General features: G+C 47.1%; 1 protein-coding gene and 1 pseudogene across 2 annotated transcripts; one reads left to right on the top strand and one right to left on the bottom strand.

Moving 5' to 3' along the window:
- Positions 1–454: 454 nt before the first annotated feature.
- LOC309963743 (splicing factor C9orf78) lies at positions 455–7,528 on the bottom strand. Its single transcript, XM_082842281.1, has 9 exons — positions 7,357–7,528; positions 6,945–7,004; positions 5,607–5,658; positions 5,394–5,464; positions 4,425–4,502; positions 3,648–3,845; positions 2,771–2,907; positions 2,566–2,664; positions 455–1,109 (listed from the first exon to the last, which is right to left on the bottom strand). Exons 1-9 carry the CDS (start codon positions 7,437–7,439, stop codon positions 1,018–1,020), a joined length of 870 nt encoding a protein of 289 aa, XP_082698407.1. The 5' UTR covers positions 7,440–7,528; the 3' UTR covers positions 455–1,017.
- A 156-nt stretch (positions 7,529–7,684) lies between these two features.
- LOC309964563 (septin-7-like) lies at positions 7,685–19,331 on the top strand (annotated as a pseudogene). Its single transcript has 3 exons — positions 7,685–7,758; positions 7,812–7,880; positions 18,104–19,331. The product of its transcript is annotated as a septin-7-like (transcript).
- The last annotated feature ends 764 nt before the right edge of the window (positions 19,332–20,095 follow it).

The raw sequence follows: 20,095 nt of genomic DNA, 5'->3' as shown, positions 1-20,095 counted from the left end.
AGAAAACGAGGCACACGTGATTCCTGCCTTCAGTGACCTTGCATTCATTCGAGTGAAGGGGAAAAAAAGCGAGAAAATCTAGTTTACAGATGAGAAAACAGGCTCCGAGGCAAACGGATCTGTCCAACGATTTAAGGAAGCTGTGAGCAGGGCTCAGATCTGACTCCAAAGCCACACTTCTCTAATCACACAATACCTGCTTTAAATCAGCCCAGGAGTCAACCGACCTGTTCTTTCCTCGTCACAACCTGTGTAACTACCTCAGGAAAAATGTCACAGGTGGGCCATACCTGACAGCTCAGCGACTGGAGCCTGTCCACCTCTCTTAAACTAAATGAGGAAACCCCTCTCAGTGATTGAAGTTTGCTTTTGAGCTGCCCAACCCCCAGACTCTGAACACATTACCTAGCGTTGGTATAAGAAGACGCAATACAAACAATAAGGCTGGGTCCATTTCATATTTAATACTTAAGTGATAGAAATTGTTTTTTCTTTCATAATGAAAAGAAACAGATAACTTTGTAAAAGTCAGAAAATACCAGTGTTCCTTTGATCTCAAGCTAGATTTTTCTGCTGTCAGCTGGATCCACTGTAAACAGTGACGGATGCATTTCTGAACCGCACTCCAGATACTTGAAAACAGGAGACATGATTGCATATATAATAATAATAAAACCACAATCGAAAGGGTATTATCTCACCCTGAAACACACAACTGTTTCCTCCTGACCCAGGGCAAATATTAGGAGAAAGTCAACATATTTACAAACGAGATTTAATAATGCTCTCAAGAATAGAGTTTGTCCCCAAATAGGAAAACTACACATTGTTTCAAAAGGTTACAAATTCAGTGCCTGAAAAATCCAGCAGGTAAGCAGCAGGACGGATAGTCTGTTTTGGGAACTGTCTGCTAGCCAATGAGCAGGCTTCTGTCCAGGAAGCCTTTTATCAGGGGGAATAAAGGGAGTGAACGACACTGTTTATACCCGACTTTGCACCTCTCCCCTTTAGCCTCCCTCAGTACCGCCTGTTCATCTTCTTGAACTTCTCGTAGTGATAGTCATCTGTGGCCTTCTCGTTGGCAGGACGCTTGCGGTTGGGAGGGGACCCTGAGAAGGAAAAGAGGAAAAGCTGTTTGCCACGCTGGAAGCCAACAACAGGCATAGCTCCACGTAGGCAAGGACGACCATGCCTGTCTCACTCCCTACAGGAGCCCCAGTGCCTACTCTAGTGAACAGGAACATAGTAGGGCCTCAGTAAGTACTTGTTTTTGGGTGAATAGCAATAAACATGGTGGAGTCAGGTGCCAACCAAAATATGCTGACTTCAGTGTCAGACCAGGTGAGCAGCAGTAGCTACGCTTCATTGAGAGCTTGACAACGTACCAGGCATGGCACTAAATCTGTTTAGACAAGACTTCCTTTCACCCACCCAGCAATCCTAGCAGGGGCATGTTACCATCTCTGCTCAGAGAGGTTAGCTGATTTGCTCAAGGTCACTCAGGAAGTGAAGGTAGGCTGAGGTGAACCCTTTGGTGCCTCCAAAGTCCCTGCTTCCTAGGTATTAATAATAGGAAGCTCTTTGGGAATCAAAGACTACACAGCTAAGGTGTTACAGAAAATAATTTCTCAAGTAGGAAGGAAGAAACAGAGCAACAGGCTGGATTTTCAGAAGCCTCAGCAAATTTAGCATTTCCTTAGAATCATCCCATTGTTGATGAGAAAGATGACACCGCCTGGTGCTGGTGAGCACGTGGGAAAGGGGCACTGCTGGATGTTGCTGGCGGGAGAACAAATTAGGATCATTTGGTGAGTTCTCACAAGGCAGCTTAAGGACATGCCATAGGCAAGAATGATCATCATTAAATAGGGAAAACTGGGAAACAACCTAAGTGTCCCGCCAGAGGGAAATGGTTAGACTATAGGACATCTATCTATACAGCAGAACGTGATACGGCCATTGAAGGGGAAAATGTATTTACTGTCATGGAGAGACAGGCAGAGCACACTAAAAAGCTGTGAGATCCTATTAAGTGTGTATACAGAGTATGCCTATTTTTTAGAAGTGGGCAAGGTTATACACAGTCAGCCCTTGGTATCCCTGGGTTCCGCATCCGTGGATACGGAAGGCTGACCGTGGGACTTGAGCATCCACAGATTTTGGTGTCTGCAGCGGGTCCGGGAACCAGTCCCCCACGGATACCGAGGGATAACAATATATAAAAATGTTAACAGGGGCTGTCTTTGGGTGGTGAAATTATGATTAACTTTTAGTTTACTTTTGCTTATTGAAATTTTCTAATTTTTTGAGTCTCTATTATATTTGACAGCCCAGTGAGTCCTTACAGCAACCCCAAGTGGTAAGTTTCATTACTATCCCCATCTTAGAGGTAAAGAAACTGAGGCTTGGAAAGGGAAAGGCACATGACCACGGTACAGAAAATGGACTAGAACCCACATGCCCTGACCCCAAAGCCCAAGCGCCGCCCCTGCCGAGTCCCTCCCCACCTCCACGGGCCCCGGGCAACGGTCACGCCAGGCAGCCCGAGGCCTCTGCTGTACTCACGCTCAGGCTCCGGCTTCTCTGTGTCGCCCACTCTCAACGGTCGGGCTTTGGGCTCTTCTTTGTTTCTGCGAATGGGAGCGTTGAGCTCCTCGTGATAAACTGGACCAAAAGAGACCAGGGGACGGGTCAGACAGACTTTGGGAACCCAGGGACCTCAACCCAATGGCGTGGGCTGCAGCTGCTTCCCCAGAGACGCGACACTTACATCGGTTGTGCTGCACGTAATTCACAGCCATGTTGGTGGGCACAAAGGATGTCTCACTGTCTTTCTTCTTGTTCTGCTGCTCTGCCAGCAGACGGGCCTTGGCATCCTCCGTGGAAATGATATTTTTTATTTTAGCACTATGGGGAGAAAGGAGCCACACCACAGTGAGATCCTCACACCTCTGGCCTCAGGTGGAACTGACTAAAGGGGCTGGCAGCCCCCACCCCCCAACTGCATAAGGTCATCATCTTTCTTGGGGCACAGCTCTCTACAATTTACCAACTCCCCTGCGGCCAGACTGTCACGGAGCTCTCCCAGCATCGGAGATGCAGGAGTTCCTCTCTTCTGATCAAGAGGAAATTGAGCTGGAGGTCAGGTGAACTGACTAAGGCTCAAAGCTAGTAAGGCCAAAAAGGAAGCGAGAACCCAGAAGTCTCCCAACTTTCTACCACACCCGAAGATGATTATGACCACTGTATTTCCTCCATAAAAACCCCCTTTTGGAGCAGATGCTTTGTAGTAAAAATGAAAGAAGGATCACGGGGTGGGTGAGCCTTTATCATTGCTCCTGCTAGAATAAAGCAGCAGAATACACGGACCTGAAGAGAAGAGCTGAAGAGCTGTGAACTAAGGCTAAATAAAAACATTCTTGTTTTCGGCAGTCAGAGTCCCTTGTCTCTTTAACTACTTCTGACCAACCCTTCAGAGAAACTCCTGGCAACAACCATGTCAGCCTGCCACAGAAGATAGTTTGTATCTGTGGGTTTCCAAGGAGACAGGTTAAGAAACAGTCCCTTAACTTTTAACTGGAAAGCAGAGAGCTCGTCTTTTCTGCCTAGGGGCGGGAGAGAGGCACGACTGTGGGTCTGAAACGCACTCGATGCCAAGGTCCACCTCCGGGATGCCGCTCAGCATCTGGTTGGACAGCATCTCCTCAGTCTTCTTTGCTGAGGAAACCCGGATGTTTTCCGGCAGTTCGTAAAGGCAGTCCTCTGCGTTCTTTGGCTTGACTTTCTGTTCCTCGTGTTCCACGATCCCTTTCCGCTTCTTCAGCTCCGTCTCAATGTACTTCATCCTGAAATGAGATCCCCAAAGGCCTCAAAAAGGGGCAGGAAAGCTCACAACTGGTGTCTTTTAAGTGAGTGGGGTCCCCAACTCTGGCTCATGGAGCTGTGACAGTTGATGATGAAGTTGCCATCGTTCCATGGAGAAGGAGAAAAATAACTTGAGTTTTTAAATCAAGCTAAAATTTTTCAACTTAAAGCACCAACATATATTATGAGATTCTGTCCTACCACACCATGTGTAAGGTTCTTTGAAGACAAAAAGATAATGGGAGATGGTAGTTTGTTTAACAGCCTTGCTGGCAAAATGCAAAATAGGCAAGTCCACTGTTTATCCCTGCAATTTTGGGGGGATGGAACATTACTAGTCAAGGAATCTAAAATTCCAAGAACCACACTTTTAAAGAATTTTTGAGTTTTTCAAAGTTCTCAAGCCTCAGGCGGTGGGGAAAGGGGAGGCAGGGGCACGAGAGGGGCCAATTTGCTGTCTTTGGATAAGTCTAGAAATGTCATCTGTGACAAAATATCTTGGACTCTGTCTGGCTGGAGCCCTCCCCCAATCTCTTACTGATGAACAGACTGACACCTACATGTCAGCGTCCTCGTCCCTTCGGTTGGTTTCTGCAGAAAATGACGTCCCCAGATGGAGGTCTTCCTCTTCACTGATCCTAAAAAAAGAGAACAGTGAAGCAGAGCCTTAGAGTCACAGCTAAATGAGGCTGAGTGTGATGTTACATGAATAAAACAAGTATGCAACGAAATGTACAACATCCTGTTTGTGGTCAAGAAATATATACATACATATGATATGTAACTAGAAGGAACTCTAGGAATATATGCAAGCACCCTGACGGCCTCTGGAGATATCTCGGGGGAATGAGTAGATTCGTTTATATTTCACTTTTGTATTGTTTGTATTATTTTTGTAATTGTTTCTATGTTTTCCTCAAAAAAGAAAAACAACTTCCACATGGGTTTGAAAGACAATATATAGCGGCTTCCGAGGTGGCGCAGTGGTTGGGAGTCCGCCTGCCAGTACAGGGGACATGGGTTCGAGGCCTGGTCCAGGAGGGTCCCACGTACTGCAGAGCAACTAAGCCCGTGCGCCACAGCTCCTGAGCCTGTGCTCTAGAGCCCGCGAGCCACAACTACTGAGCCCGTGTGCCACAACTACTGAAGCCCACGCGCCTGGAGCCTGTGCTCCGCAATGGGAGAGGCCACTGCAATGAGAAGCTTGTGCACCGCAACGAGGAGTGGCCCCTGCTCGCCGCAACTACAGAAAGCCCACGTGCAGCAGCGAAGACCCAACGCAACCAAGGATAAAAAAAAAAAAGTTAATATACAATGCACCTTTACAAGAGGTGCCTACCCGCATCACTCTAAGTTAACTTTTGAAGAGTTTTTGTTTTCTTTGTTTTTAAACAACATACCGTTTACAAAGCACAAAGGGTACTCCAAGATGTCTCATTAAAGCTGCGGCAGGACCCAGCTCCCTGGGGGAACACAGACCCAGGCAGGGGCTGCAGGTGAATTTGCCTCTCAGCCAGTTTTGCACTTACTTATCTTTGCCCCTTTCCTTTAGTTTCTTCATGTCTACCATCCCACCTGTCTTCATCTGAAAGGGATCATCCTGCAGAGAGCAAACACGGCCGAGAAGAAGCATTTATATAACTTGCAGTGGAATTGTTTCTTGTTTTCTTTTAAGAAAACACAATCATCTACTGAAGAGCAGCCACATCTTCCCACTGCCCAGGGAGGACCCCGCAACTCACCACTAGAGTGGTCTCTTCTTGTACCTTCTCTCCCACCAGCAGGGCTACAGCACTGAGAAAAGCCAAAATGTGGGGGAGAGAGAGAAAGGGCACAATTCAGAGATAAGGAGAAACATTTAGGAAGTCTTTAGGTGCAACATTAGGGCAAGGGTGAGATTTGCGGGGTGAACACTGAAGCTGGCTGGAAAAGCCTACAAGAATAACAGGGTCCAAGAAACACTCTAGATGCTGGAGGTGGGGGTAGTGGTGACGTCAGTGGTACATTTTCCTGTAAAGTCATTGAGCATTATCTTGGCTTAGAAATCTCATTTCTAAGATTATGCCTTCAGGGAAAATGAAGCTAAAGACAAATGCAGGAAAATACTATTGCAGCCTTATTTGATGGTGAAATTTTAAAAAATGATCTACAGGTCCCAAAATAAGGGGTAAGTTAAATTATGATATGTACATCTGATAGAATGTTATGCAGATATTAAAAAGGTTTTTGGAAAAATTACCCACAATGTGGTTGAATGCCCACAATATTGTAAGTTGAAAGTACAGTAGTCCCCCTTTATCTGTGGTTTCACTTTCCACAGTGTCAGTTATCTGCGGTCCAAAAATATTACATGGAAAATTCCAGAAATAAAAAATGCCTAAGTTTTAAATTACCAGCTGTTCTGAATGGTGTGATGAATCTCTGCCATCCTGCCCCATCCCACAGAGGAGGTGAATCATCCTTTTGCCCTGAGTGTCCACACTGTATACACTACCCACCCATCAGTATAGGAGAAAATAATCTACATAAGGTTCAGTACTACCCAGTCTTCAGGTATCCACTGGGGGTCTCAGAACATAGCCCCCGTGGATAAGAGGGGACTACCGAAGAACAACAGAATAAAAGTAAAGCTGCTCATCGTCTTTACAAAAAAGAGAGAAAACAGACAGGAAAAGAACATTAAATGTTAACACTGATCACCTCTGTATGGGAGAATTATGGGTACTGTTTATTTCCATGATTATACTTTTCTAAATTTTCCCAAACTCTTAACAATCAGTGTGCATTTCACAGTTAATCACAGTGTGCGTTTGACAATAAAAACACTGATCAATGACCTGTTTCTGTACCTCTGGAGTAAACTTCAAGATCACAAGGCTCGGGGCATGTCCTGATTAAACATCTGCAAAAAACGCTTGGACCCCACCCCAGGCAGTACAAGGTGTAAAGTGTGTCAAGAGAAGGGGCTACGCCTGAGGAGATATTTGTGACAGCGACCGGGTGGGGATGGGGGAGTCGGGGTAGGTGGTGTCTCGGTCATGCCCTCCTCCTCCGGGTCCTCTCCCCCACGCAGTACCCACCTCACCCCGTTGGGCCTCTTCCTCAAGTTCTGCACCTCTCGGGTCTCTTCCAGTTTTAATCTAAAAAAAAAAAGGCAATGCACAGGCTGAGAGACCCTCCACGGAACTCAGAGTCAAAAGGCAGCTTCGAGGGACATCCCTGCCTCGCTGCCTGCCCGCAGTGGTCCAGAGGGTGACTCTGCGTCTGGACCCACCAACGGGAGTCAGAACCGCTGCGCATGCCAGGGGCACCTCTCCCAACCATGAGACCTTGGGGCGGCGGTCTCATCCCTAGGGGCCTCAATTTCTTCACAGAAGGGGATAACAACCCGGCTCATAATTAGCAATGTTGTCAACAAGGCACCTGGCCGGTGGTGAGTCCCCCTAGGCTGCCTCTCTCTTCCTGCCCCGTGGAAGCCCGCCCCAAACGCACCGAACTTCCTCTGAGTCCTGCTCATCTTCCTCCGACTCCGAGTCGGCCCGACGCCGGCGGAAAGTCTTCCCGGTGACCGGCATAGTCGCGCCAGCCCCGCGGTCTAGCCGCCGAGCCCCTGCGCTGAGATCTAGGATACTTCCGGCGCTCAGCAGTGAGATCAGAGCGCCGGCCCCTAACCGGCCCGGCCCGGCTCGGTCCGGCCCCAAGCCCTCAGGCCCCGCCCTCGGCCCACACCGTTCATCTGACCACGCCCCTACCCCTGGCGTCGGCCTCTCCCGATTGGGCAGCCGAGGGGGAGGAGGCGGGGCGCGGCCGGCCGGGCCTCATGACCCTGCGCTGCGCCGAGCCGCGGAAGGCGCGCTTGACTGACAGGCGGAGGTGGCGCGGTTGTTACGGCAGGTGAGTTCCGGGCGGCAGCCAGCTGCTTCAGGGGGCCGGGTCTCTCCGAGAAGGGGCGAGCCCAGTCCAGCTACGGGCCGGCGGGGCCTGGCCCTGCCTGGTACGCAGAACGCCGCGGCCAGGTGAGCTGAGCCTGGGACACCCCCCCCCCCCTGGCCGCCACCGCCCTGTCCCCTCCTCCAGCCGGCGCCCAGGGGATCCTCTCGGGCCCCAGCAGCCCACTTCGAGCCCCCAGGGGCTCGTTGCTTCTCCGGAACAGGGGCCGCTGTCTCCTTTATTTCTGCCTGGGCCTGACCCAGCGTTTAAAGCACGTGTGTGGCGTCTCGGAGCGCTGACTTGTATTTCCCCGGGGTCTGGGCCCTGACGGGCACTTTTTTCTTTAGGGACAAAAGATGACCACTTCTTAGCGATGATGAATTAAAATCCCAACCCCGACTGCCCCGCTAATGATCACTTCCAGCCACTTCTCCCCGAGGAGAGTCGCGTCTGGTGTTTTGAACCCACCCGGGAGGGTTTGAGGGTAGAGGGTGCTTGCTGGCCGCTTCCCGGGACCTTCGGGGGCCTTGTTTTCGTCCTTTGTCACGAGGACTGTCTCTCCGGCCTCCGCCCCTTCTACCCGAGGATGCTCTGAGGATTAAGTTTGTTTGAAAAAACAGGCATCAACAAACGCTTAGGATATACCTAAACGCATAAATAATGGCTTACGGGACGTCTAGAAAGCCCTTATTAGTTTTTCTTTTCTCAATATACTGTCTGTCCTTTCCTTTACAAGAACAACCTCTTATTAAGCACTTCTTATGTGGCAGGCACTGGACTCAGCATTATTTCATTGAACTCATCCAACAATCCTAGGAAGTAGATTCAGTTACTGTTTTTCGTTTTGCAAACGTTTTTCATTTTGCAAACACCAAGGCTCAGAGAGGCAGTATGTGCCTCAGGTAGCACAGCTGGAAGGTGGAGCAGGAATCAGTCACAGGCCTACCTCTGCTGCCCCTTGCGCACATAAGAGTTCAGTAAATGTTTACTGCAGGTTCCCTGTTCCGGAAGACCGTTCTGAAGCAGGGCAGCATTTCTGGAATGCCTTACTTTTCTCTGGAACAGTCTCCTTGGAGGTTGTTGTTCTCTTCCTTGGACTGAGACGAATAGTAGACTCAGGAGTTGTTGGAACGGCCTTTTGGCTTTGATGAAAAGCCATAGTTTAAAAGCCTCCAAGTCTTGCCCTCTGCAGCCTGGTTCAGCCAAACCCAGATGCACATGGAATCACTGGGCACCTTGTCCGTGGTGGCTGAAGGAGAGGCTCCTTGGGAATTGCTGCAGGAACCCAGGGAGTCGACGTCTGCAGCTCTCACGCTCTCAGAGTTGGCTCCAATTTTGCCCTCGCAGCAGCGCTCCCACCGGGGGTACTGGACAGCACTAAGGAGAGGGCCACAAGGCCAAGGACATTTCTGGATCCCCCTCATCTGACATCCCAGGGAGGACCATCTGGTACAGATGCACTGTCCCCGCTGGCCAAGACCAGCGTGCCCACTGATAACCTCCCGGGCTGTGGCAGATCTAACTGAGACTTGTTTAGCAAAAGTAATGCTGAAAAGTGGCAGCTGTGAATCTGGCAGCGTGTGGCTGGGCTGAGGGGCTGCAGATCCTCTGAGTTTTGCTGGGCCTTTTTGGGGATGGGATGAAACTGGTTCTCAGAGGGAGCCTGTGGGAAATCTGGGTTCTCTTCAGTTCAGAGATAGACCATGTCTTCGTTTGGTTTGAGAGCTTGGTTCCTGAGGAAATGTCCAGGTTTGGCTTGAGTTTGGGCTAGTGTGCCGGCTCCTTTGTGGAGCCAGGTGAAACGTGGGCTTGTGTCAGTGAGCACTCATGTCTTTGGGATCCAGCAAAATGATTGCAGTTCACAGCCTGGCCATAGCACGTATTCAGTGAATGTTTGTTAGACGGGTTTACTTATTCAGCATCTATTTACTGAGCTTTCAGTATATGGAGCAGGCACTGTTTTAGGTGCTTGAAGAATATTAGGGAGCAAAAGAGACTAAAGACCCCTGAACTAGTGGACTTTATCTTCTGGTAACATAAGTATGTAAGTGTGTTAGAAGGTGATGCCATGGAAATAGAAAAAAATAGAGCAAGACAAGGGAATCAGGGGTGGGAGGGAGGGTTGACTTGCTAATTTCAGTTGGTGTTCTGGTTTGCGGTTTGGTGGGTAACATGACAAAGCAGCGGACTGAATTCTAGGCCCTGGGTTCAAGTCCCAGTTCTGCCAGCTTGCTGTGTGAGTCTGGCCAGGAAACTTCCCTTCTCTGAGCCAGTTTCCCCACCAGAGTCCCTGCTGTGCCGTTTCCTGGCTGTGTGACCTTGGCATGAACCTCTCTGATCCTTTCCTGCTTGGTGGTTTTAGGGGTCCTAGTCTGAGTTTCTGCTTAGACCTACTCCAGGGTTTGCAGCTTCCCAGTGACCGTGGCCAGTCACTGCCTCCGGCCTGTTAAGCCCCAGGGACTGCCAGCGTGGGGCAGCCACAAACCCCATTAACAGACTCTTTTGGACCCCGGAACAAAGTGCAGTACCAGGTTTCGGGCCATGAAGAGATGTTATCCTAAACTTAAGGAATTTAAGTTGAGCAGAAAAATGCTGTGTGAAGAATAACTCAGAAGAGATACTCGTGAGGGAGGCCAGGGGAAGCTACTCTGGGGGTGTGGGTTCAAGGATGTAAAGGTCATCCCCACTCCAGTCTGGCCAGGGCTATTTGGGAGCTGGTAGAGACGACAGTTCAGAGCACTGACTTTGGGGCAGGCCGTCTGGGTTTGAATCCTGGCTCAGCTGCTCAGTAGCTGTGTCGCCCCCTGCCAGTCACTTCGCCTCTCTGAGCCTCCGTCTTTCCTCCTTTAGTGATGGAGGTGGAGATGGATTTAGTTCTCAATGTTGCCCGACCTCCAGAGTGGTTGTGAGGATTTAGTGAGGTCTAGCAGTACCCGTTCCAGTACACCGGGCCACTCTGGGCGGCGGCAGGCAGGGCTTGGCAGGGAAGGAGGTTTGAGGGTCCTGCTTTGAGAGTCGGAAAGATGGTTGACTCAGTGAATTAAGACTGGTTAAAGGAAGGGATGTATCTGGAATTTGGGGAAAATGGGGTTGCTTGGAAGTAGAATGGAGAGAAGGCACGAGGGAGGGAAGAGACACGTGTTCTGTGGGGCGGAGGGCAGCATGGAGGGGTGTGGGCACAGGTGTGTGGGGTGTGGGGTGGCCAGTGTGGTGGGGATCAGGGCAGGTGGGGTCCTTGTGTTGGGGGCGGGCTTGGTAGCATCACCTTCCCATCCTGAGGAACTGGGCTCTTAGGTGGCAGGAGGATGTAGCCAGAACCCCTAGGAAAGTGATGAGTAATGGGCACCTGAGGCCTGGTCGCAGCAGCTCTGCCAGGCCCAGGTGTGCTGCCTCACTGCCTGCGCTCCTGCGCGGCGTTGAGGTGGGTTACTTTCCCCGTCACTCCGTGCAGGCCCCGGGGAGGGGGAACGTGCCTGCCCTTATTCAGGATGAAGCATCTTGGAAGTCTCATCCGGGGCCTGCAACGGGTGGGCTCAGTGCCAGACCTACCGGCCTGCCTCCTTTCTTCCTGCTTTCTTGTCCCCGAGAGAGGAGGTGGGTCTGGTGGGTCAGGAGGGACAGGTGCCCCGGCGTTGCTGTAGTGGAGGCGCAACCCTTCTGGCTGGCATCTCGGGCGCTGGCTGTGAGGCGGTGATTTCCAGCAGCACAGCGGAGCCGCGGCTCTCAAGAGGGCCCATTCCCTCATCCAGGCCTCTCAGCAGCACAGCTATCGTTCCCTTTCAGTCTTTATTAAACGCCTGCCGTGTGCACTCCATTTATTTGCACAGAGGGAAGGGTGGGAAGGGCTGTGAAGGCGGACCCCACCTGGCTCACTTCCCACTGCACCGCTTCCTTGCTCTGTGGTCTCAGGCAAGTGGCTTCCCATCTCGGAGCCTCCGTTCTTCCTCCGTAAGATGAGAAACAGCGGTCCTTACCCAAGAGTGTGTAGTGAAGTGCCGGGCATCGTGCCTAGCGCAGAGTAGGCATTCGAGCTTCTGCTGTTGAGTTAGGGTTACCTTTTCTGAAAGACCCCTCCCTGCTCCCACCTTAAGTGAATTAAAGGGACTCTTTCAAAAGTGTCTATTTTGAAAAACATCAAACTTATAGAAAAGCGAAAAGAATAATAAAATGAAATCCCATTTGTACCCTTCACCTGTATTCACCGATTATTAATATGTTTGCCCTGTTTACTGTCTGTATATTTATACACTCATTATCACCAGAATCATTATTGCCGATCTATTTAAGAGTAAGTTGCAGATATCATGACCCTTTGCCCCTAAATATTTCAGGAGGAATTATCTAAGAACAAGGACACTGTAATACATAACCTGAAAATGGTTTTCATCTTCAGAAACTTTAACATTGATATAATACTATATCAGTTTCCCAGGGCTGCCATAAAGTCCACAGACTGGGTGGCTTAAACAACAGAAATTTATTTTCTCACAGTTCTGGAGGCTGGAGGTCCAAGATAAAGATGTCAGCAGATTTGGTTTCTTCTGAGGCCTCTCCTTGACTTGTAGACAGTGACCTCCTTGCTGTGTCCTCACGTGGTCTTTTCTCAGGGTGCATCCTTGATGCCTCCCTGTGTATCCAAATTTCCTCCTCTTATAAGGACACCAGTCAGGTTGGATTAAGGCCCACCCTAAAGACCTCACTGAACTTAATTACCTCTTTAAAGACCTTATCTCCCAATAAGATTATATTCTAAGGTACTGGAGGTTAGGACTTCATCATATGAATTGGTGGGGGGACACAACTGGGTCCATAACAAATACTGTTATCTAATATGTAGTCCATATTCAAATGTGTAAGTTGTTCCACTAATGTCCTTTTCCCCGTTGATCCAGGATCCAATTTTGTCAAGTCTTTTTAGTGCCTTTTCTCTGGAACAGTTTCTCAGCCTGTGTTGAGAAAGGGAATTGCTTTGCCTAGAAGCAGAGGTGCTGACTGCCTTGGGACAGGAGCCCTATTTAAGGATTTGCACCATTCCCTTGGGTCTCTTTTCAGGGCTTTACTTTGATGTCAAAAGCACTAGGAGGTGAGCTTGGATCTTTAAAAGTGTCACCGAGAGCCAGAACTGCGTTAGTCACCTGCTGTGTGTCATACTTGGTGGACATTATACATTTCTCGACTGGGCTGCTTGGCCTGCACTGTCCTGGGCAATGGAGCCCTGAGTGAAAAGCTGATGCAGGACATGCGACTTATGTTCCTACCAATCTCAGTTTCCAGATCTATAAAACATGGCAATTTATAGTACTAAGCATTTTTTGAACTTTGTTGCTGTGCAGATAAATACAAACTCTGAGCCGCCCTGGAAGTCCAAGTGATCAGAAGTCATTAAATCCTTCCCATGGGGCTTCCCTGGTGGCGCAGTGGTTGGGGGTTTGCCTGCCGATGCGGGGGACGCGGGTTCGTGCCCCGGTCTGGGAGGATCCCACGTGCCGCGGAGCGGCTGGGCCCGTGAGCCATGGCCGCTGAGCCTGCGTGTCCGGAGCCTGTGCTCCGCAACGGGAGAGGCCACAACAGTGAGAGGCCCGCGTACCGCAAAAAAAAAAAAAAAAAAAAAAAAAATCCTTCCCATGCATTGTCCCACTTCATCCTCTCAGTTACCCTAGTTGCTGTCTTTGTCCCCATTTTCCTGGATGAGGAAACTGAGGGTTGGGTGATTTAGCTAAAGATACACAGCTTGCAAGTGACAAGAGCAAGGAGCCGAACTCAGGGCTAGCTGTCTCCATAATTGCCTTGTGTGATTACAGACAACTCCGGGGGGATGATGGGTGTGGAGCAACTGACATGTAGTAAGAGCGCAGTGGAACACGGCTCCCGTTAGTAATTATAGCATCCTTTGTGGCTGCACACAGGTGCCCTGGTGTTGAAACAGGGAACTCTGTGCCCCATGAGGGCAGGGCCCAGGCCTGGCTTCTTTTGCATCACCCTAAGAAGGTCAGTGTTGGTTGGGGACCAAGATAAAACAAAATGAAAAATTTTAGACGGCTGGGATCAGTAAAGTATGATCCTTGCAGACTCATGCACTTCAGATGTTTCATGTCCTGCGTGGACTATTAAGCACCCAAAGTTTTTGGTACTACCACTTGACATTTCCCTGTATGTAAACTGATTTTTTTAAAACTTGAAGTATAGTTGATTTACAATGTCGTGTTAGTTTCAGGTGTATAGCACAGTGATTCAGTTATACATACATACATATATAGGTGTGCATAGGTATATATATGTGTGTATGTAGGTATACATAGGTGTATATATATATAGGTGTGTTTTTATATATATATATATATATATATATGTATTTTTTCAGATTCTTTTCCTTTATAGGTTACTACAAAATATTGAGTACAGTTCCCTGTGCTATACAGTAGGTCCTTGTTGGTTATCTATTTTATATAGTAGGGTGTGTATGTTAATCCTAGCCTCCTAATTTCCCCTTGGGTAACCACAAGTTTGTTTTCTATGTTTGTGGGTCTATTTGTATAAAATGATGTTTAACCATTAACTTTTTAACTAATGTTCGTAAACCTTAAACTTTCTATGTTGCTCATACACTGTTGGGAGGCAGATAAATTTATATAATCTTTCTGGAGGCAAATTTGTCAATATATATCTAGTGCCTTCAAAACAAACATTTTGACCCAGTAATTTTTCCTGTGGTCAAAGATGTAGTCAAAGATTTATATTCTAAAATATTCCTCACTGCCATATATCTAATAACAAAACATACACACACACACACAAATATCCTAAGTGTCCAACAGTAGGAGAATGGTTAAGTAAGGTATTGTAGAGCTTAAATTGTATGTGGTGTAATGTTATTCAGCCATTAGAAATGAAGTTGTTAAAAAGAAGTCTAGTGATGTGGGAAACGTATATAACATAAACCAAAAAAATCTATATGCAAACTATATCTGTCATAGTCTGGTTTAGTTTTAAAATTTATATATTCATACATATGAATAAGACTTACCAAAGCAGTAACCAAATTTTTTTCTGTATAGAAGGATTACAGGTGATTTTTATTTCATTTTACGTTTGTCTGTGTTTCCAGCTTCTATGGAGGTGAATATTAATTTCATTAAAACCAAACAAAGACGCCATTTTCTCTTTGCAGGATGGGTAGGAGAAGATGAAAAATTTTAATCCAGCGCAGAAGTTAATGAGGCAAAAACAAAGGCGTTAAGAGCAAATCTTCTTCCGAACGAGTCACAAGGTGAAGAGTTGTACTTTTCAAGACATCCGGGTAGCGGCTGAGGCAGTTCCTCTGTTGGGGCTTCCGGGACCACTCAGGTGCTGCTGCCCCTCTCTGAAATGGCCGTCAAGTGTCCTGTTCACACTCTGTGGGCCTGGAGAGCTCCAAGGGATGAGGTTCTCCTCCCCAGGGTGCTCTCAGGAATCTGCAGAGAAGCACGGACAGACGCAAGAGGGGCAACTCCACATACCGAAGAGGCCGGACACGTGCTCCTCTTATTTTCGAAACTTTTTTTTTTTTTTTTTTTTGCAGTACGCGAGCCTCTCACTGTTGTGGCCTCTCCCGTTGCGGAGCACAGGCTCCGGCCGCGCAGGCTCAGCAGCCATGGCTCACGGGCCCAGCCGCTCCGCGGCATGTGGGATCTTCCCGGACCAGGGCACGAACCCGTGTCCCCTGCATCAGCAGGCGGACTCTCAACCACTGCGCCACCAGGGAAGCCCTTATTTTCGAAACTTTAAAAATTATACTTAAAAATAACCAGTTAGGGTCTATTTTACAAAAGCAACACAAATTTGTTGCAGAAAATGCAGACAAGCAAAAAAGGAGGAAAAGAAATCACTTGACTCCATCCTCCCAGAGATGAGGAGGGCACCCTTTCTGTAGGTGCAAAAACAAAATTATTTTACCAAAATGGAATTTTACTATAACAGCGTTTTATAACTTTTTGACTTTTTTTTCCTTTTCCATTATAGTTTATTACAGGATATTGAATATCGTTTCTGTGCTGTACAGTAGGACCTTATTTATCCATTCTATGTATAATAGTTTGCATCTGTATAGCTTTTTGACTTCCGATTCATTCAGCAAATATTTACTGAGAAGTTACTGTGTTCCAGGTGCTGTTTTAGGTATTTGGGATACAACAGTGCATAAAACAGATCCCTGCCCTTAGGGGTCTCACATTCTTGAGGAGAGATAGGAAGACAGACAAACAAACAAACAATAAATCCCGGCAGTCTAGTGGTTAGGACTCTGCGCTTCCACTGCAGGGGACCTGGATTCGATCCCTGGTTGGGAACTAAGATCCTGCCTGCTGTACGGCGTGGCCAAAAAAAAAAAAAAAGGATAAATGACCAAAATGATTATAGAGCATGCCAAGTATGGGCCAGGATGGACAGAGGGCCTTTCTCGAAAGAGAGTAGTGGGGTAGGGTGGGACTGCCTTCAGCAGGGTGGCCAGGGGACCTGGTCGGGGGACAGTGAAGCTGAGAACTGAGGGATGAGAGAGGGAGAGCTACACTGAGCAGCACGGCAGGGCACCAGTGGGGACCAGTGTCTTTCCTGGTCATTGAGTAGTTTACTTCATTATACCCCATCCCAGCCTTTTCAGATTTGTTTTAATGGTGTCATATGTATTCTTATGCAACTTATTTAAAAGTTATTGTATTTTATTGTAGTTTTAAAACGTCAGTAGAATACATATAACATAAAATGTACCATCTTAATCATCTTTAAGTGTACAGCTCGCTGGCGTTAAGTATATTCACAATGTTAGGCAACCATCACCACCGTCCATCTCCAGAACTTTTCCATCTCCCCAAGCAGAAACTCTGCACCCACAAATCAACTCCCCATTCCCCCTACCCCTGACAGCCATCATGCTACTGTCTGTCTCTATGGATCTGACTCCTCTAGGGACCTCGTATAGGTAGAGTCGTACAGTATTTGTCCTTTAGTGTCCAGCTTATCTCATTTCGCATAATGTCATCTAAAACATTCCAAGACCGGGCTTCCCTGGTGGCGCAGTGGTTGAGAGTCCGCCTGCCGATGCAGGGGACGCGGGTTCGTGCCCCGGTCCGGGAGGATCCCACATGCCGCGGAGCGGCTGGGCCCGTGAGCCATGGCCACTGAGCCTGCGCATCCGGAGCCTGTGTTCCGCAACGGGAGAGGCCACAACACTGAGAGGCCCGCGTACCACAAAAAAAAAAAAAAAAAAAAAAAAAACTTTAAAAAAAAAAAAAAACATTCCAAGACCATAGAAAGTTCTCTCTTGCCTCTTTGCAGTGTAGCCTTACCTTCTGCCCCAGGCAACTACTGATCCAGTTTCTATCGCTGCAGATTAGTTTCGTCTGTTTTGAAATTTCATAAAAGTAGAATCATATAATGTGTACTTTTTTGTTTCTTTGACTTCTTTTCCTCAGCTTAATGTTTCTGGAATTGATTCATGTTGCTGTGGGTATCAGTAGGTCTTTCTAATGCCATGTATTATTCTATGATATGAAAATACCAAGAGTTTGCTTCAGTCCCCTGTTTGTTGGACATTTAGGGTCTTTCCAATTTCTGGCTATGATGTATAAAGCTATTATGAGTGTCTGTGTACAAGTCTTTGTGTAGATGCATGTTTTCATTTCTCCTGGGACGATATCTAAGAGAGGAACTGCAGGATCCTATGATAAGTATAAGCTTAACTTTGTAGGAAACTGCTAAACTATTTTCCAAAGGTTTTCATACCACTTAACACTCCTATCAGAATCTATGAGAATTCCTTTACAAATTCAGCAACAGCTGGTAACGTATGTTATTAGTTTTAGATATTCTTGGGTGTGTGAGATGTTATCTCATGGTTTTAACTTGCATGTCTCTGATGGCAGGTGATGTTGAGCGTGTTTTCATGGGCTCGTTGGCCGTTCTTACTTGGTGAAGTATCTGTTCAATCATTTGTCCGTTTAACAAAATTAGACCATTTACCCTTTTGGGAGTTGTAAGAGTTCTTTATATATTTTGGGTATTTGTCAGATACAGGTTTCGTGAACATTTTCTCCCAGCCTGTAGCTTGTCTTTTCATTTTCTTAACAGCATCTTTTGAAAAGAAAAAGTTTTAATTTTGAAAAAGTCCGGTTCATCAATGTTTCCTTTTATGATTAATGCCTTTTGTGCCCTGAGACCTTCGCCAGCTTCGAAGTCGCCAAGATTTTCTCTGTTTTTTCCTCTAGAAGTTTCAAAGCTGTAATTTGTTTGTTTTAAGTCTGTGATCCGGAGAACTGGTGGGCTGTTCCGTGCCCAGGCTGGTCCTGGAGGGGCTGTTGGTCAACGGGAGGGTCAGGGTGAGGTCCGGGGCTGCGGTGGTGGCTCAGCAGACGGACCTTGAGGGCTCCGTGGGGTTTGCAGATCTCCCACATCAAGTATACAGCAATCAGTGAAGAGAGCGGTTGGATTCACACTTAGGTTCTACATTAACCAACTCGTTATTCCTCACAGATTTGTATTCTGCAGAGCATCCAGGTCCTTCCATAGAATAAAAAAGACCGTGTAGGTGGAACAATCCAAAGTTTTCTTCAAAGAAGGTGGTGTTCAGTTGCTGCTCACGATAGTTGATGCCCTGGGGTTTGGAGATGCAGTTGGGCATAGAAACTGCTGACAGCCTGTTACTGACTGCACTGATAGCACATGCGAGGACCACCTAAGTGCAGAATCTCGAGTGAACAGACGTTAGACGCTGGACAGCAAGATGCGGTGTTGTTTACACTTCGTTGCTGCTTCAAGACATGGACTTCAACCGTTGGATATCGAGTTTATGAAGTGTTTGCATGAAAAGGTGAGTATTATCCCACTTATTGCCAAAGCTCACACCAGAGAAATGTCAACAGTTTAGAAAACAGATGATGAAAGAAACCCAAAACTATAAAATTAAAATACGTGAATTTCCAGAAACAGATGATGATGAAAAATAAAAACTTGTTAAAAACATGGAGGACCGTTTCCCTCTTGCTGTGGAAGGTAGCAGTACTGTCATCAAGGTTAATGGCAAAAGGGTCAGAGGAAGGCGGTATCCTTGGGGTACTGCTGAAGTTAAAAGTGGTGAACATTGGGATTTGACAATTCTAAGAAATATGTTGCTAAGAACACACATGCAGGACTTGAAAGGTGTCATTGGTAACGTGCGCTATGAGAACTACAGAAGCAGAAAACCTGCAGCTGTGACTTACGCTGGAGTTGATAACAACAAGAACAAAAGGCAGCTTCCTAAGAGCCCCCTGGCACAAATGGAAGAAGAAAGAAGGGAACGTGTAGCTAAGATGACGTTGGAGATGGAGCAGGTGTTGGAGATGAAGGCCAAAGAAAAAGTTCAAAAGCTGAAGGACTCTGAAGCTGAGCTCCAGCGGCGCCATGAGCAAATGAAAAAGAATTTGGAAGCACTGCACAAAGAATTGGAGGAGAAATGTCATCAATTTGAAGATGAGAAATCAAACCGGAAAAGCTCAACAGTGTACTTTCGAACAACCAAACTCTGAGAACCATGGAAAAAAATGAGAAGAAAGGGAAGGTCTTTTAAACCCTCTACTGACCACCAATTACATAAAGTCTGTGATTCATTTCTAAATAATTTTTGTATATGATATGTAGGGTAGGGGTTAAAGTTCATTTTTTTTACCATATGGATATCATTGTTCCAGTACCATTTGTTGAAAAGACCATCTTTTGCCCATTGAATTATATCAGTACCTTGGGATTTCCCTGGTGGTCCAGTGGGTAAGACTCCACGCTCCCAATGCAGGGGGAGCAGGTTCTATCCCTGGTCAGGGAACTACATCCCTCATGTCACAACTAAGAGCCTGCATGCCGCAGCTAAGAAGTCCGCACACCACAACTAAGAGTCTGCGTGCCGCGGCTAGGAAGTCTGCACGCCACAACTAAGACTTGGCACGGCCAAAATTAAAAAAAAAAAAAAAATTATATCAGTACCTTTGTTGGAAATCAATTGACAACAAATGTGTGGGTCTAGACTCTCTACTCTGTTCCCTTGAGCTCTATGTCTGTGTTTGAGCCCATGCCACACTGACTTGATTACTGTAGCTTTATAGAAAGTCTTAAGTCAAGTGGTATAAGTCTTCCAACTTTGTTCTTTTCAAAAATTGTTTTGGCTATTCTAGGTCTTTTGCTTTTCCCTATAAATTTTATTTTATTTTTTTTAATGAAAAAAAATTTATTTATTTATTTAGACTGTGTTGGGTCTTCATTGGTGTGCACGGGCTTTCTCTTGTTGTGGCGAGCAGGG

The sequence above is a fragment of the Leucopleurus acutus genome, assembly GCF_964270905.1.
Source record: "Leucopleurus acutus genome assembly, chromosome: 7".
In the NCBI taxonomy this organism is placed as follows: Eukaryota; Metazoa; Chordata; class Mammalia; order Artiodactyla; family Delphinidae; genus Leucopleurus; species Leucopleurus acutus.
This window is presented reverse-complemented; position numbering and strand designations above follow the sequence as displayed.